The 18657-nt window shown below is 50.9% G+C and overlaps 1 protein-coding gene across 2 annotated transcripts in view; it reads right to left on the bottom strand.

Moving 5' to 3' along the window:
* Window positions 1-18657, bottom strand: part of ERI3 (ERI1 exoribonuclease family member 3) — a 138647-nt gene that overhangs the window by 36450 nt on the left and 83540 nt on the right. For both annotated transcript variants that reach the window (XM_054165542.1, XM_054165543.1), the window contains exon 7: window positions 1125-1224. In XM_054165542.1, the coding sequence (XP_054021517.1) occupies window positions 1125-1224 (100 nt within the window). The remainder of the gene's footprint in view (window positions 1-1124; window positions 1225-18657) is intronic.

Genomic DNA, 18657 nt, shown 5'->3' with positions numbered 1-18657 from the left:
GGCAAATCTGCTCCCAGGCAAGGAAGCAAATTTTAATGCTACCTCTGTCAATAATGCAACCAGATCCATAGTTCAAAAGGAGCTTGCTAATTAAAAGCTGGTGAGCTTTAAATAATTCATCTCCTTAACTTGGATTGATTGGAGAGTTTAATGGTTAGTCTTGAAACAATATTAAACAGCCTTCTCAAGGCCCAGGTAGCTGGTGACTTTTCCAAGTAAATCTTACCTCCTTGTGAACTTTAATGCTCATGAGTCACTGTGGATGAAGGACTAGGAGGCAGAGGGAATACCTGACTGCTGGTGTCCAAGAGGCAATCAAGTGCCCCCGCAAAAGAAACAAGACAGGCAAGAGCAATGCAGCCCTGAGTTACAGCCCTGCCTACAGCCCAGTAAATCTGAGCTCCTGCCCATACTGCAACCTGCTGCTGCCCCAGCTCTGTGCCCTCAGCGTTAAGCAGCAGGCAGATTTATGGCCTCAGTGTCCCAGGCCAGGTCTCCCTCCACATATCACTTTGATCCCTGGTGCAGAGGAGCTAGGGGAAATGTGGAGCTCTGGCACTGTGCATAGAAGTCTCAGTTTTTTACCTTGGAGCAGGCTGCAGGACTATGAAACTCATCACACACATGAGCAAATAGGATGCTGATTCAGTTCTCCAGCTGGGGCCACACATCTTCACTCTGTAGCATGTTTCCAGCCAGCTCCTGAGGCTGTGCTGCCTGGCAGAGCCTCCTTTTCAGGGCTGCATGCAGCATCCAGAGCAGCTGGAGGACTGGTCCAACAGGGACAACATCCCACCCAGCTCTGGGACCACTGCCCTGTGCTCCAGGCACTGTGTGAGCCCTGGTGCTACTCACATCCACACTCAGCCTGGGCACTGCCAGAGCAGCCAAGGAGGAGAGCAGTTACCCAACCAGGGGGACTGGCAGGTGTATTTGGCACACGGGGATGTGCCAGCGAGAGAGAGCTCATCCTGCTCTGACATGTAGTTGTCCCATTCACCAGCCAGAGAGCCTGCTGGCTCTCAGCACCCCAGCCAGGACCGGCTCTCCAGAGCTGAGGCATGTTCCATGCACCAGGAGCAGCTGCCAGGGGGACAGGAAGGGCCCGGGGCGGCATCACTCACCTATCCCGCTGTGAGGCCTCCCTATGTGCTGTAGGTTCAGTCCTTTGTTCATGTCTAAGAGCCCGTTCTTTGGCCAACTCCCCATGGCAAAGCTGTACGCCTGCAAGAGAGAAGCAGAGGGTCAAAGCAGTGCCCAGCCCACCTGCAGACATATTCTGGGGTGTCCCTCGCCGCTGGCAGCCAGCTGTGCTTGCCCAGGCCTGGCTGCTCCCAGGGCCAGCAAGGGTCTGTGTTCACCACGTTCAGTGCAGAGCTGTGCATCATCCACACAGCAGCTCTCCTGGAGCCACCTGCACGAGGCACCCTCAGCTTGGCTGTCCCACCAGATGCTCCTCAGAGAATGAGGAGGTGTCCAGGACCTGTCCCTGAGCCTTACATAGGTGAAACCTTCCTGAGGTTTGCTGGCTGCTGTGCCAGATTGGCCGCACCTGGAGCCACCTTTGGCACACTGGGGTGAGCTGGGGGCTGCACGTTCATTCCACATGTCTGTCACTGGCATTACTCCCACGTCATGCCCCTGTTCCTGCTTCATCAAGGATGGAGTTGGCAGCAGGAGTCAGGAGGACTCAGAAAGTGTGCCCAAGCCCATGCAGGCCTGGACAGCAGTCCCTTTCCCCTCCGGCAAGCACAGCCCTCCCAGCCTCCTCTCTCCTTTCTATCCCCAGACCCCCAGTTGCCTCAGGGCTCTGCATCACTGGGAGAGACCCCAGTGGGAGCCAGCACTGCTCACCCCAACACACAGGGCCCGCAGTCTGGCCAGATGGAGTCTGCTCCAGCCCTGCTGAGTCCCCTTGCAGGGCTCCCAGCCAGGGGCAAAGCAGTTGGGAGTCCGAGCAGCACAAAAACCCACCCTGGACAACACAAATGTGAAAGCAGCCGGACCCACATATCACAGCAGTGCTGTAATTACAGCCTGACAGACAGACCTATCTTCTTCATCTTGAGGAATTAAGCTCAGCGCTGCATTGTGAGCAGTAAGAAGGGCACGTGGGCTTAGCGTCGTTCACGTCGCCGCTATCTCTGCTGCCATGAGGGCCATTGTCCCCAGATGAGATCAGGTCAATCCAGCAGCCCCTATCTCCCTCCTGCAGCAGGGATCATCACTAACCATGGCCACAGCGTGGCAGGGCATTGCTGACACCCTCTGCAGGCTCCAAATGCTGGGGAAGATGTTTTCAGTAGCAGGAATGGGGCTGAACTGGCTGAGCACTGACTGAGTGGTCCACCCCAACAGCCCAGCACCCGCCTGCCTACCACTGGGATCTGCTGCCAGTCACTTTGCCCTACTACCTGCTGCTCTGCCAAGCACAGGCTTTCTGTCACACAGCCCCTGCTGCCAGCAGCCCCCCAGGAGTGATGGGGCTTGGGGAAGTTAATTTATTAGTGGCCTACGCAACCATTCATGCTGCTGTGTTACTCCTGCCTTAGCAAAACAGAGGGCTCCACAGATAATTAATAGACAGCATTGCTAATCCTGTTGGGAGATGATTAGCAATTAAAACTCCTAATTAAGTCTATGCATAATTCACTGAAATTACACTTCATGTACACAACAGGGAGGTTTCCTTGCCTTCAACAAACACCCTCTGCTATCTGCACTGTCACGGCTGGCGTGAAGACTGGCCAGCCGCAAGGCAGAGGGGACCCCGGGGTCGAGGTGCAGGATAGGACCCTGCCACCCACCTGCTGGGTGGCCCCACATGACAGCAGCAGTGGCTCTGCATGTGGCTCCCTCTCCTGGGCTCCACCCCACAGAGCAAGCCCAGGCACGGTGCAGGGAGGTTCTCACGCTCAGCACCAGCAAGTCCAGACCTGGGGTCACCAGCAGTAGTGGGCATCCCTGGGGAAGGGGTGTCCCTGTACATTTTGGGGGAGGATGTGTGGGACTGGGAGGAAGCAGGGCTGTCCCTGCATAGGGACAAAGCATACTGTGAGCTCCAGTATTGCAGGCTGCTTTCCCAGACCAGACATGAGCCTCGGAAGTCAGCCAGAAGCAACAGAGGAATCACAGCAGGAGACTGGCAGGATACTGGGAAAGCCACAGGGACAGCTCTGGAAAGCCTCTGACAGCTGGGTGCTGGTGCCAGTTCCAGCCTGCCTCCCTGGCCCGCCAGCAGCCTCAGCAGGGAGCCATCAGTGGGTGCCCCGGCCCCAGGATCGGCCCCAGGACCATCTCTGCATCGCGTTTTGCTTTCCTAGTCAAGGTCATTCGGTACAGTCGCAATACCTGAGCAAACTAGCTAAGCAGCCAGGGTGGAAGTTGGCCTGACCACTGAAGGTCAAGTGTGCACTTATGCATATTCAAAGCTGCCTGCAGGATCGATTGGGTTTTAATTGTTTTTCCTGGGGTTTTGGAAGGAAGTGCCAGGGGCATTGATCAGTCCCAGACGAGGCCACTCGCGCTTCAGGGCTGGCAGGGACCGTCACTTTGCTGCAGGAGGAGAGAAATGCGGGCAGAGAGGCAGGCAAGCCAGGGGACAGGTCGGATGGCCCCAGCCAGCAGGAGGAGCCATTGCTGGGCTGCACTGGAAAATAAAGTTTTTTAATTAAAATTGGCAATTCTGAGGCGCTTGCCGGCAGCAGCCACACAATCAAGACTGAGGAGCTTTGCTGTTTAATATTTAAAGACAACGTTTAATCTTTAAACAGGAAAGTTCTTCTTCTGACTGTTAAAGCGAGGTAGAAAGTGCTGGAGGCTCCCTGACACAGGGCTACCCAGCCCACGGCCACTGGCTCACCCCTGGCTCATCACGGCCAGCAGGACACTGATGTCAACTGCAGCCACTCTCTCCTGTCAGCTCTGCCGCTGCTCCAGCCCTTCACAGCCACCAGCAGACCCTTGCTCCTTCAGTGCTCTCCCTATGGCGAGCCATGGTAAAGCCCGAGATGCCCCTGGTTCACTCACAGGCCAAAGGATTTAACAAAACACCACAAAACTCTTCCTGTGAGTAAATCACACCAATCTGCCCCTCCCTCTGGTTCAGCCCTGGTGCTGCAGGGACTGGGTTGCTCCCTTCTTTCTAGGCTGGACACTGAAAAAAGTGCCAGGAGCCTGTGGCATTTCATTTTCCTTTGCATGTAATTGATTAAAAATGGGGGCATCTTTAGAAGCAGCTTTTTGGTTTTCAAAGACAACAGAGTGAAGATGGCTTTGGTAAAAATTCTGGTTTAGAGATGAGCTGAGTGCTTCTGATCTGCTTAAAACCACTCAGTGTTTGCAGAATAATTTTCAAGCAGCTTGAACACAATTATTGCCATTCAAACCAGCTCCTAGAAAGGCCCCTTTTTGCCTGATTTTGTTTGTAATTCTATGAAGGCTACATTTACCTCCCTGCCAACACTGCCCTGAAGTCAGATGATTATTAATTATATTTATTTACTTATACAATCCCATAGGCATACGCAGCAGTTCACAGACAAATACCACCCTGGGTCCCTGATGCAGGGATCTCAAATCAAAGGTAAGCAGCTACTCCTGTGATAAATGTGAGCTAACAGCCACAGGAGATTAGGAACATACTGTGTTTCCACGCATGGAGCCAGCACCAGATAATCCAGATGAAAGTGGCAGTATGGGAAGGCAAAGTCCTTAGGTAACCTGTACCTCACATAACCCCCAGAAAATCCAAAAACCAGAGCAGAGGATAAGACACGGGGTAGAGCAAGCCCAGGCAGGGGGATGCTGTGTGCACAGAGTCACAGCATTTGGGGATGGCTTTACAGTAAAGTGGGTCTGATATCATCCTCCTGTTGTATCAGGTCATGAAAGCTCCCAATGGCCAAGCTGCATCTGCCTCAATTTGCAAAGAGCCTGAAACAAGAGCAATCTGGACCACTTCTGGTAGCACTGGGGGTTAGAGATGGTCCTCTGTCCTGGGACGGGGGTGCATGGAGGGCTGGGCGGTGCCACAGTGCTGCTGGCAGGGGGAAGAACTTGTCCAGTTTGGCACTCAGTTTGCCCCAGTCCAAGCCAGTGCAAGCCAGCCCCTGTCCCTGGCAATGCTGGGGCTAGCAAGATGGCAGCAGCAACACAGCTGGGTCCTGACACCGTGCTCCCTGGAGCTTGTTTGGTCTACACATCGCAGTTTATAAGCACTGCAGCTGCAAAGAAGATGTTCTGGAGGGTCAGAAAATTCCCAGAACTGGAACCTGTCAAGCTGATGTATTGATCTAAGTGGACTGAATAATGCTCCATCATTTATTTATGGGGAAGTGGCCGGCACACTTCACAAAAACTGGTGTTCGGCAGTCACATTAAGACAAGATTTAACGTCCTGCATCATGCAACAGAGCACCTGGGCAGAGGTCAGGATGCTCACTTCCACGAGGAGCCCCACAAATCCTTCCCACACGTTCAGGGAGGCCCGGGGCTGGTCCTCACGGAGCTGTCAGAGCTCTGCTAGGGCAATGTACGGCTGCCGGCAGAGCCAGCCCCGTGTGTGAATGCTGTGGGCTGCTCGCCCAGTCCCAGCCTCTTTGTCCCCCATTAAAGCTGCTGGCGTTGCACGGCCCTGAGTGCTTTAGCTGAAGGGCCGTAGGGAAGCAGGGCTCTGTGCTTTGCAACAACACAAGCATGTCCACAAACCACAGCAGCAGGAACTGCCAGGACTGGCACAGAGCCTCCTCCTGCCATGCCCAACTCAGGAACTCTGTTGTTTTTTACGTCACACAAGAGGTTTTAAACGTCTCACCCACTACTTGCAATTTTAGTATTAATATGGACACTTTCAGGCAGGGAGAAAACATTTCCTTTTGGAGAAGAAAAGCCCCCCAGGAGCAAAGGGGCTCAGCAGCTTGAGAAAAGGCTGAAGGGTGGGTACTCAGGAATACAAAGAAGTGGTCTTCTGCCAAAAGTTTCCCTTTCAGAAAGACACCTGACAAAAATGTGTTTGTAAACAGATAGAAAGTGTCTATGAGAGCTCTCCAGCTGCTCTTGGCTTGGGCAAGCAGCAGACACCAGTTGTGCTCCCCCAGGATCAGGCCAGGCACAGCAGAGCCATGCTGATGGGAGCTGACCTGCCTGACATTTTCACAATGGAGAAAATGACTTTGCCACAGCAAAAGCATCTTCCCCCTCTTGCCATGTCAGCTGTGCACCACGTCCACCCAAAACAAGCATTCCCCTCTGATTCCCCTCATTTTGCTGCAGCCACAACAAGGTGTCAAGGTTTTATATTACTTTGTATCGTGGGGAGGAAAAAAGAGGTCATGTTTACGACTAAGGGGACTTTTAAACACAGCTTTAAATGTTTTCAGTTTCACCACATAACCCTGTGTTTTTGGGGCTGTTGGAAGGGGGCATCCCTGAATAGCACTGAGGATCGGGCACTCCAACGTGGTCCCTTGCCATCCCCTTTTAATTACACGGCAGTTCAGGGACAGGAGGTGAACAGTTCCTGCTGGGATTTCTTGCCACAGAAACTTTCCAGCATGACACAAGGCAAATTTAGCACCACTGAGGGCCTGAGCCCACTACCAAATCCTTTAGTGGTGAGGCTGGTGGATGGGAGTTGAATACAACTAAAGAAGAGGAAGGTAAGGAATAAGCAGCTTGCCAAGCCCCAACTGACAACAGCAGAGCTCCTGTGTCAAAGGGTAGATGTGGAGGAAGCTTGCATGGTGGGTCACAGGCCCAGAGCCTGGGATGGCTCAGGCAAAGAGCCTGGGATGGCTCGGCCCCAGCAGCGCCGGAGCCTGCTACCCCATGCTGGCTGGTGGGAGGCAGGAGCTAAGCCCAGGTGTAACATGTCCCTTTTAAGCAGTTTAGTCAGAAGTGCTGCCACATTCACAGCTTTTCAAGTATTTTTAAATCACTTACAAAAGCAGGATTAAACAATCAGGAATTCCATTTAATAGGACAAATAAAGAAATAACAATCTACTCCATCAGCCCTGCGAAAGGCAGGCTTGATTTAAGGGGGGAAAAAAAATACTAAAAAAAAAGTATAAAAGAAGGAGAGAAGAAAGGAAAGGGGGGTGGGGGAGGGGAAAAAAAAAAAAAGGATAATGTGTGTTTACTCAAGCAAAGAAAAAAATATTTAAGTGATGTAGGGGAGAAGATTGCGGTAACTAGTGAAGAATAACATCGTCTGCTTTGCTGTCAAATCACACAAGAATTTCAGTAATAGATTCTCATTCTGACACTCAATTCAATTCGAAGGTGATCCTGCTTTATCCCAACACATCAAATATTAAACACTCGTATTAGCCAGGGTGCCGTCGCCTCTCCCGGCTTAGAGGCGGCAGGAAGCTTTTCCCCCTACTTTCTCTCACTCGCTATAATATTCTCAATGTTATCTAAACATGCCTTCATACACTGGGGTTCCTTATCAATCCCATTTGGGGAGGGAGAGGGGGGTATACTTAAAACGGTATTAGTTTGGGGGGCTTTTATTATTATTATTTCCAAAGCTTTTCAATTTTGTGTGGAAAAAGCTTAAGGGGGGGGGGGGAAGGGGGGAAAGGTGGAGGGAGGGGAGGCAGCGAGAGAGGGAGAGGGAGCGAGAGAAAGTATAAGAAAGGGAAAAGCAGCCAGCAGCTCTTGTTTGACTGATGCCTTTCAACAAGGGCAGTCTAGCTTGTCAAAGCCCAGGCTCGAGATGAATTGGCATATCTATTCAGCCTGCCTCTGGATGTCATGCAATACAGTTTCATATTCCCAGATAAGGCATGATAAGCAATTGCTGCCCTGACACCAACTCCATCCATCCATCCCTGCCTTTCTGTCCACACATATCACAGATCTCTGCTGCACCTCTAATAACAGGCATTTAATTTTTACCAACGCAGTGGCAAGAGGGGTCTCCAGACTGACCAGGCACAGCATTAAAAGCACTCACCTTTAATTACTTTTATCAGTGTGCACCCAGCTCCCTGAACACTCCTGAGTGGTACTGGGTATAGGAAAACAACTTCTGCCCAATGTCACACCTGCCAAAACCTTGGATTAAGCATCTCTGCTAATAGTTAAGGAGCGGGGGTGATGACAGCAGATTTGCCCCCTGCCAAATAAATCTATAAGGCCAGCAAGCAGGAGGTGGTCTCGTTGTGGTTTAGTCATGGGAGAATGCAGAAGATGTGAGTGGTGTCTCTTTCCAAAGAACATCCTTCTCTGGAGCAGAAACCCTGTGAGAGTTGCAGGAAGAAAAAGAAGAGCCAACACATTGAATGTGGGGACACCATAAATGGGCCTGGCCCCACCTAGGAAGCAGGTGCTGCCCTTAGCAATGTATGCTGTTGTCAGCACCCTGCAGAGGATGAGGTCTGGACACAACTCTCCCACGTTGATGAAAAGCTGCTGGGACCCTATCTGGTGCTCTGCTGCCTTCATACAATGGCCACTCAAAGGTTTTTCAGAGAACAGCATCAGGCAGCCAGCTCCCCTCATGTCCTGGGTTAGCAGGAAGCCCTTGGCACACAAGCCACCTTGTCAACCCTACGTGGCCTTGCTGAGCAACCTTTGGCAAGCCCAGCTGGTGCCCAACTCAGCTAACTTCCAAAGCTGCTTGTTAAAACAGCCACATCTTTATGCCTCACATTAGGCAGTAAATTGAACAAATAACAAGATGAATGATCTGTATTTTGAAAGGTGAGCTCTGGGCACACAGGAGCTGCCTGGATTTCCCTGACTCTGGAAAGTGCTTTACAGAGGCAAGGTGTCCCCAGTCCATGGAAAAATGACAGGTCAAGCTTAAGGGAAGGCAGCAAGATGTCAGATAAGATGTGGAGGGTCCAGCATACTTTCTCCATATTAAAACAAGCAGCCCATGACATCAGTGTCCATAGGAGCACTGCAAAAGGGAGACTGAGGCACACACTGATCTCACACCTGGCCCTTCTTCCCACCCAGATACACGCCTGAGCAGCCTCAGGCTGCCCATGTCCTGGCAATACCCCAACTCAGCCACAACCATTCAAATGAAATTCCTCATAACCTCATCCCTGCAACCATCAACAAGCCCTCTCCAGGGTTCATTTGGATGTTGTGGCCCTGCTGGGCAGTGGGGAGATGGCCCTGCCATCATGCTCAAGGAACTTAGGCTACAACAGAAACCCGCTGGTGTGCCTGACTCTGGAGTGTCAAAGTGCCAAGTGGTTTAGGCTTCACATTTCCTTGTGTTTGAACAAGAACAGTCTCTGCCTTGCTCCCTGGCTAGGGATTATCCTGGATAAAATGTTCTTGACTGCTGTGTGCTCTGCAGCTGGCGATACACTAGGTTAATGCCATGGAGACCTGGGTCAAATCCCTGGGTTTGGTCACAAGCAAAACAAAGCTACAGGTCTGGATCCCTAGAAGGCTGGGGTGTGCATAAGCCAGCAATGGCACAGGAAAAGGGACAACCAGAGCCATAAATCACCAAGTAAGCAGCTCAAGGATGGGGGCTACTAGCAGGACTGGGCTGGGCTTGGGGTCAAGTGGACGAGCAGAGCATCACAGCAGGAACCAAGGGGGGACTGGAGGACACATGTCTAGCGCCTTTCCTGAGCCAGGACAAGTAGCCCTGCCTTCGAGCTGCAAGCCCTGTTTGAACAGGGCTGCCTTCTTGCAGTGTTCCAACATTCTGGCTGCACCACAGGGTGACTGAGATTGGGTTTTGCCAAGGTGTGCAACTAACTCCCATGGCTGAGATACACAAGCAGCTCCCAGTTAGCACAGGGACACCCAATGACACGGCAAACAGCTACCAGGGAATATCTATGAGTGGCTGATTCATCCCTCCAGTCCTGGGAAGAATGGGCTCACATCCTGTGGTGCTATCTCCCAGGGACTGCCTGTCTCCTGTGTGGTCAGTTCAACCAGGAAGGCACAGCCTTTCCTCATCACAGCACCGCAGCCAGCAGAGTAGGGAAACTGGGTCTGACACTGAGGAAAACCCCCAAACACACTTCATACATGATTCACGACAGCCACAGTTGCCTATCCACACAGATAAGACAGTCTGATTCTGGGTGCTCTTGAGAAACCTGGGAGTTCAGGGTGAAGGGGAAGATGCCTCCAACACTGCTGGAAAACAGGTAAATGTTGGCACTGCCCCAACATCAGACACATCGTCAGCCTCTGTATTCTGAGGACAGAAAGCAGTCTGACAGGACCCCATCAGATGCACCAAGCCACAGACCAGAGCTGTTGGGGCAAAGCAAGGTAGACACATCTCGCCCTCCTTGGACTTAGACGGAGGTTAAGAAGCATCAGAGAGAGCTACAGTTTTGCCATATTACATGAGGATGAGTAATAACATTCACTGATCACAACCACCTTCTCTTTCCACAGCCACAAACTGCGGTTGTGATGCTGAGAGGTGCCCGACAGTCCCCCAAACACAGCCCTGCTTTAATCTAAACCTGTGCCTTTTCCCAAGCACCGAGCTTGCTGTCAGAACCTTTAAGCCCTTCCAAAGGGGGTCTTTTCCCCCCCTCTATTTCTCTTTTCACAGACACACACGCTCGCCTCTCCCTCGCTCGCTGTTTAATTTCCGTGTGAGAGGGAAGCAGGTGCCCGTGCTCCCGTGAGCTCTCCCTTCTCGAGGCTTTTTTTCCCTTCTTGGATCCTGCCCCATTAGTTTAGTGCCCAGCCATCTGCGACGTCTCCTGTAATGCTGTCCCCCTTGTGTACCAGGGAGCTTTTCCATTAGCGCCTTTAATATTCTGACACCTTAGCACAGGCTGCTATTACATTCAAACACTGATCGCCCTGTGAAATTACATCGCAGGGCTTGCTAAAATGGAATTGTGTATAATCAGGCTCCTCCATGCACTGTCAGTCCCATCACAAATACAACGTAAAGCAGGCTTATGGATGGGCTTAGCAGCTGCTACAAGTGTATTTTTTTTTAATAGATGAAGTATCCCTTATTTAAAGCATTTCCTCGAGAAGAAAAAAAAACCAACCCACAAAACAACAGTGAAAGACAAATCAACAGCTGCTGCACAACGTTAACCATACCACCGGTCTCTTAAAAACATGTTATTTACTAAGGGAGCTATCTGTTTATCTATAACTATATCAAACAGAGAAGGAGGGTGAGATAAAGATAGTTAAACAGACAGCCAAGGAGATATCTGCCACTGGGAAATAATAGCTAAATAAAAAGTAGCATTATTTACTCCAGAGAGGGGAGGAGGGAGCCCCAAGTACTGCACCTCTCTGGAAATGCTGCGATGCAGGGAAGGCAAGAGAGATGGCACAGGAACTCTGCTGCTGCTGGGAGCTGGCTTGGCAGGGCAGCCCCCCGCCTCCACTCTGGCCACAGCAAGAGGTTCTGGGTGTGCTCCTGCAGGGGAGGCTGGTTCCTGCATGGCCAGCACACAAGGCACCAGTGTGCCCCTTCCTTAAAGGCACAGCGTCAAACGGCCACAACTCCCCAGCTTTCTTTTTTTAATTCCAGCTAAGGAAGTGATGGATTAGGACAGAAGTATTTCAGGAGGATGCAGGAAGCGACAGGGGCACATACAACGTGTCAGAGAAATGAGCTCCTGAGCTCCACAGCTTGGAGTTCAAAATGCTGCCTCTTACCATGCCCTAAAGGTTATTCTGTCTGTCTGCTGTGAAATGCAGTGGCACATAGCCTGGAGGGAGATTTCCAGAGGCGCTGTGACCCTTCCGCTATCTCCTCCTAGAAGCCCCTGCAGGAATGATGAGATTGTAGCTCATTTCCACACACCTTAAAAGAGCTGGGCTGGATCAAACGTGCTAGAAAGCAGAAGCAGCACATCCCTGGGACTCACCCTCACCTCCTGGCAGGGAGTGTGCTCTACCCCACTGAAACACCAATCTTCTGACATTGCCTTTCATCCTAAACCAGGATGGAAAAGCCAAAACATTGTCTTCTTTCACTGTGTGGGAACAGTTCTGCTTGGGAACCACAAAGTAAAACCCTGTGACAGAAGTGCTGCCCTTCAGAAAGCAGCAATCTATTCCTGTGAGAAACACTGACTTGACATTTTGACTCCAGATTTTCCAGGGCAAACAAAGCCATTTGTCCAGCGCAGACACACAGCTCCCTTGCAGCATGCCGGGCATGTCTCAGCACACGGCGCTATGGACGCTTTTGGAAGGGACATGTTTGGTGACAGTTGTGCTGCTGTGCACAAACATGCCAAATGGGGAGGATGGGAACCATGGAGGGCAGAGACCCACAGACAGGTTACCAAGAGGAAAGTGTAGGGGAAGTGATGTATGACTGCATGTCCATTTGTGTTGCAAGCGTGAGACGAAGTAATTGAACCCTCTGTTTTTCACTGCCTGACGTGATCAAGTTTAGGTGTTTGCAAGGTGGCAGCAAAAGAAGGGTGCTGGGAAACCATCAGGTTCTTATCTCAGTTTCAGTCTGTTCTTGGAAGCCATTCCTGGGGCATGGGAAAGAAATCAGTGTGGTTCTGCTGGACCTTCTCACCATTTCTATGGACTTGCCTGCACATCTTACCACATACATCTCTCCCTCTGCTCACATCCTACAAGGCCTTCCACAATTTCATATCCACCACACCCCCATCTGGCAGATAAGTAACCTTTGCAAAACCTCACCTCTGGCATCATGCAGAGCAACTGGCTCATAAAGGGCAAACGAGATGGAGGGCACGGACACATGTGCCCTGCTCTCCCTTACCTCCCCTGCCCCAGACAGCAGACACTGGGGAGCAAAACTCAGTCTTGTTTTTGACACAGCACCAACCCAATGGAGCTGCTGGGGCCTCAGACTGTTCCTGCTCTACATGATTCAAATAAAAGAGTTTCTCAGCACTCCCAGAAGATGCAAAGCTGCTCATAGGAGAGGCAGCTGGAAGAGCAAGAGAGCAAGAGAATACAATACAATACAAGGCATCAGGGAAAAGATCAATAAAGATTACGAGGGCAGCGGCCATGTCCCTTTGCCCACATTGAAGGCTCTCATGGCTGCAGTGAGGGAACACCAACGAAAGTTAACAAGGCACTGCTGTGCTGGTGCCTGAGGATGATACCTGTCTAATCAAAGGGAGAGTTTACACTGGATCATCTAAGCAGCAGCTCTTCCTTATGGCTGTTGACTGAGGTCATTGTTAAGACTGAGGAGGTTAAAGCAGAGGCACCTCTAAGTGCTCTGATGGATGCAAACACCAGCCAAGCAGGCAACGCATGCAGGCCCTGCCAGTATAGCTTAACAGAGGGCAGGTGGCAAAATTGAGGCTCCTCAATTTTGATGGAAGAGCAAACAGAAGAAGATGGTCCGAGAGGCTGGACAACATGCCATGAAAGAATCTATTTTGAGAGAGGTCAGGAAGGCAGAGAATAAAAGGACCTGAGGGGAGAATGTGGTGAGGTCCTGTGAAGAGGTTATTAAAGGAGGCGTGGGGGGATGAAGTGCAGAAGCTATGGCCAGGCAGAAGTGCAAGACAGGACTGGCTGCCTGGGCTGGGAAGGGTGGACCAGCACTGTATTAAGGAGCTGAGGTGGTGATAGAGACCACAACAAAATTGACAGAAATGAAGGGCTTTGGGTTCCCAAGGCCACACCTTGAATACTGTGTTCAATTTTGGGCCCCTCACTACAAGGAGACCGAAGTGCTGGAGCGTGTCCAAAGAAGGGCAACAAGGCTGGTGGTGGGTCTAAAACAGAAGTCTTGTAAGGAGGGGCTGAGAGAACTGGGGTTGTTTAGCCTGGAGAAAAGGAGGCTCAAGGGAGACCTTATCACTCTCTACAGCTGCCTGAAATGTGGCTGGAGCAAGGTGGGGGTCACACTATTCTCACAAGTAGCAAGCAATAGGACAAGAGAGAATGGCTTCAAGTTGCACCAGAGGAGGTTGAGGTTGGGCATTAGGAAAAACTTCTTCCCCAAAAGGGTTGTCAGGCAGTGGAACAGGCTTCCCAGGAAAGTGGTAGAGTCACCACCCTGGAGGCATTTAAAAGATCTGTAGATGTGGTGCTTAGAGACATGGTTTAGTGTTAGGTTAATGGTTGGGCTTGATCTTATAGGTCTGTTCCAACCAAAAGTATTCTGTGATTCTATGATTCTATCTCATGTCTCCCAGGGGAGCCAAAGGTACTGTCATAGCAATTTGGTGCCACTAGGCTCTCTGATCACCAGCCAGGCTGAGCTCCCACAAACACACAAGCAGTGACCACTCTCTCTTCAAGCCACCCAGGATTCCCTTACTGGCTGTGCTGGGACACTGTGGTTATGGCTTTCAGATGTGCCTGCAGTTCTGCCTGCAGTGAGGTGCTGGGGAGGGCTGTGACACCTGTCCACACAGATGCCACTCCCTGTAGAAGAAGCCATCATTGCCTTGCCACTGCCAAGGGCCAGATTCAGCAGCTTGGCTGTCCCTTCCCTGTCAGTGAGCCTGGGAAACACAACTGGGATTTGCTTAGTTGCTGCCTGTTGATGATACGAGACCTGAGGAGCAGGTCCCAGGAGCATGTACCCAACAGAGTTATTACTGAGCATGGGTAGCAAAGAGATGGCCCCAACACAGCCACAGTGCAAGGAGAGAGCTGTAGAGTCATGTGATATTCATCCCACTCCTCTCAGCATCCCTCAGTTGCCCTGTGAACCTGTCCTTGACCTACATGTGCTGTCTTAGCTTTGGATATGGCTGGTGGAAACAAGAGCAAATGAGAACAAATGCTCCCCAGAGGAGAGCTGGTCTGCAGCAGAGGGCTGGAGGGCTGTGATGTTAGGAGGAGGTGCATGAGCTCTCTACAGGACTTTGGCTGGGGGATGCCTTGGCTTTCCTGGCCACAGAGCTGTGCCAGGCAGCCCACCTGCCACAACCTGCCAATGTGTCAGCAAAGAGCAAGTGGCTGGTATGGAACAAGGTGTCCCAATTAGCTCTCCACTGATCTAATTAGATCTCTGCAAGGGAGGATGAGAGCTGGAGAAATGACACAAACGCCTCCTTGACCAGACACTCAACCTTTCCCGCCTGCAGCATTTCATTTTTGAGATTTTTAACCTGCAGTACTTTTTTTGTCCACCTCAGCAGAATCTGTCCTGCTTTGAGTCCTGCTGCAGCTCCTCACCAGCAAAGAGCAATTATACGTGTACACAAATAGGCACTGAGTGACCACAGTCTGCATCCAAGCTTTCTGCTCCCGTGTTGGGAAACAGCTGCTGGGGTTGCAAATCAGAGGTGCAAGGAGAGACAAAGGGAACCAGGAGGCAGAGCCAACAAGGAAGACACGGCAGAACATGCCAGGACTCTCTTGCCCCCTCCTAAAGTGACAAGAAGCTGTGCAAGCGCACCTGCCCTCCCCGCTGCCGCCCTGCACCACCCCAGAGAGCCGGGAAACGAGCTTCAAACCAGCCTGCTCCTTGTAATCGGAGTGAGGCAGTGTGTGTGCTACGCTTGAGTTGATGGCTGGTGTTAAATTCAATGCCTTGAGTATCGATTTCCTCACACATCCAGGACTTTGTTAAAGGGTTAGCCGTGAACCGAGATCAAAGGGAGGTTAACTCGTTTCTCATAAGTGGTAAAGCAGACCTCTAGCAGAACCGGGCGCCCGGCCTCCTCCAGAGAGGATGCTCCGTGCATGTGAGCTACCCTGGTTGCCACAGAAGCCAGATAAAGCCACAAAGCTTCCTCAAAGCTGGGAGAAAAAAATGATCCTGACAACTTCCCACAGATCCACAAGCTATTAGCCTGCACACCAGGGACAGGCCAGCACATTCCTCTTTCCTGACCTGTCCTCGCACCAGAGGGAGCTGCTCTCTTCATTCGGCCATGGGAAAGGGTAAGGAAGTCTTTGCCAGGCCACACCCAAAGATGCTGCCCCCGAGGGGCTCCAGAGGGGGGAAAAGCTTTCCCTAGGAAACCTAAGGTGTCTTAGAGCTGCAGGGGGGAGAGAGGGAAGGCAGTGGGCTGCTCCCCAAAGGATGACCCAGCAGGTACAGGGCACCCTCCTCTGCCATGGCCAGGTGGAAAACACACCTTCACTTGAGCCAACACTGCCATCAGCACCATCTCAACCTGCGCAGCATCTACTCGCTTCATTTTACTTTGCTCCATTCTTTGCCTTCCCTGCCCCACACAAAGTAATTTTGGCACTGATGGTACCAAGATCAGCAGGTTTTGCCAAGGCAGTAAGAATAACATTACTCTAACAAGGTCTTGGCTTTACCTTTGTAATTTTGTAAGGGATGGAGGCAGGCAAAGAGGTGTAGGAGACAATCTGGAATTGTTATCACTAGTATTAATGAATGCCCAGAGGCACTGAGCAAGAAGCATCCAGTTCAGATAAACATCTGTAAACAGTAAGAGGTAAAATTTCAAAAGGAGCTAAGGTACTTCAAAGCCTAGACTGTGCCAGCTTCCCAGGAGGCTTAAGCACCCAAGTAATTCCTAACAACAGGAACCTTGGTGCCTAAGACATGTGGGCATCAAAGCTATTTCTGATCTCCTCTACCCCAACAATTATTTAGAGCGCAGTCCCGTTTTCCAGCAGACACCTTGTCCTGGTTTTCTTCAACCAGATTCATTTGGTTTCAATGACTCTGTTATCTTTCAAGCCAAGGGGACACCATGACCAGTCCACCCACACCTCTCCCAGTCAGTTACTTTCAATTGCAGAAAGTAAAGCACTCTTTGGCCCTCCACCCCTAAACCCAACTCAAAGCAACTAAGCAGTACTGGTGGTCTAATTCCCCTGTCCTGCAGCATATTGGGAGAGAAAACCTCTCTGGGGGCTTTATTCTTGAGCACTTACAGTCATGGTTGACTATGAGGTCCTCCTTAGGGTGCTAAATGGTTATTCCCCTACCCCTTCTCATCTCTCCCAAACTCCTGCTACCCAGCACTCTCCCAGCAGCCAATCTGTCTTAAAGTGAAAGGTTTATACCAAAGTGCTTAGGGAATATCTGCTCAGTGCCCAGCATACCAAGTGCTGAAGATTTCACTTAAAACTCTCAGCATCTGTGTATCTCAACTAAATTAAGCTATTTGCTATAAAAGAGCACAATGACAGTAATGGAATAATAACAGCATTAATAAAACACAACAATCCTCGAATGAGAAGTGGATGCATCAGCTAGCTTCAACCAAGAGAAGAAGGCTATTTTAAAATCACACACAAAAACCATCTGGGGGTGGAGAAAACCAACAAATGCTCTGAAACTCAGAGGTTAGACTGAAATTATATTTTTAACCTCTGAAGAAAGAGGCTTGCCAGAGCATTGCCAGCCTGAGTGCTCCCACACCAGCCAGAAATGAATTTCTACAGCTTCCAGCAAAACAGGGGCTTGCAGTGGGCAAGCCAGCTCCATGACATGGGTGCAAGAACTCTTAGAGGGGAGAACACAGAATCAAAAGCCCAAAATAGAAATGATCCCTCAAAAATCAGCAAGGTTTGCAACCCAGCTTGTGGGACAGAGACACTGGAGCAGGGGTGATGCTGCACCAAACGTGAACTCCAGGCTAGTGATGTAGGGTCAGATGCTGATGCATCATTATACAAACATCCAGATGTCTCAAGCTCACCACACTGCCCTTCTCCTCTTGGCTGGAAAAGCTTCCTTCACTCCATCCACAAATTCTTCCTCCTTCCTTTGTTTTGTATGAGGATGAGATTAAACACAGCACCTTCAGTTTCCAAGTCACCTACACACCATCTCACAGGAATAAAATAAACCTGGGGACCTGCAGTAGAGCTGGGGACAGGCATACCTGAGTCCTATTTACAGCTCTAGGAGGCCACATCCCCTTGCTGGCCTCCTTTACAGGAGAAGGAGGCTTAGCACTTGGTGATGAGCAGAGCAATTAACATGCATTAAGCATGTCATGCTCTGTCTCTGAGATCTTGCCACAGCCCCATCCTGCCCAGGGCAATGTCCCAAACTATCACTTGCCTTGTGGGGGACTGGGAAGGTGGGTAACAGTTGTTTCTCTGGAAGGGAGGAGATGGGGGAAAAGGAGACCTTCATGTTCACCACCAGCTTCTCGCTCACCACCATGTCAAGAACCTGTAGCAGGTTTGTGCCAGCAGCAGGTAGGGTCTTTGTGCTTCCCCTGCAGAAATGTTGTGCCACCCCAAGCCTGGCTGCAGCCCCGTGAGCAGAGAAAGCAGAATTCTCTTCCCAGCTCACCCTCCAGTTTAGCTGACTGCCTCTTCATAGGGTACCCAATAGCTGCTCCTCTCCTCACCCCAGCTGCCCAGAAACTACATGCAGATCCTCCTGAGGATAACATGGCAGAGACAGATGTCCCCTCTTCTCACTGACATGGAAGGAAACATGACCTGGGTCACAGTCCTGCAGCTAAGCTCACTGCTATCTACCTGTCCTCTGCAGCACAGCCCATGTCAAGCACAGGCAACTGAGCAATCAGAGTCCAAAAATGGAAGCATTAGGCAGAAGGTGGGGAGCAGCTGGCTGGTTTTACCACAGCACAGCAGGTACCATCTTCAAGTCCACTTGCCTTTTGAAAAGGAACCAAGAGGGGCTGACAGGCCAGTGGTTCAGTGTTCGTAATGCCCAGCCTCCCATGCTGCAAGATGACAGGAAGCATTTGGGTATAGGTCCATAACACAACTCCTCCTGTTTGTCCCCTGAGCAGACAGCTGCAAC

The sequence above is a fragment of the Dryobates pubescens genome, chromosome 11 (assembly GCF_014839835.1).
Source record: "Dryobates pubescens isolate bDryPub1 chromosome 11, bDryPub1.pri, whole genome shotgun sequence".
In the NCBI taxonomy this organism is placed as follows: Eukaryota; Metazoa; Chordata; class Aves; order Piciformes; family Picidae; genus Dryobates; species Dryobates pubescens.
The sequence above is the reverse complement of the archived record's forward strand: the minus strand, read 5'-3'. Positions and strand labels throughout refer to the sequence as shown.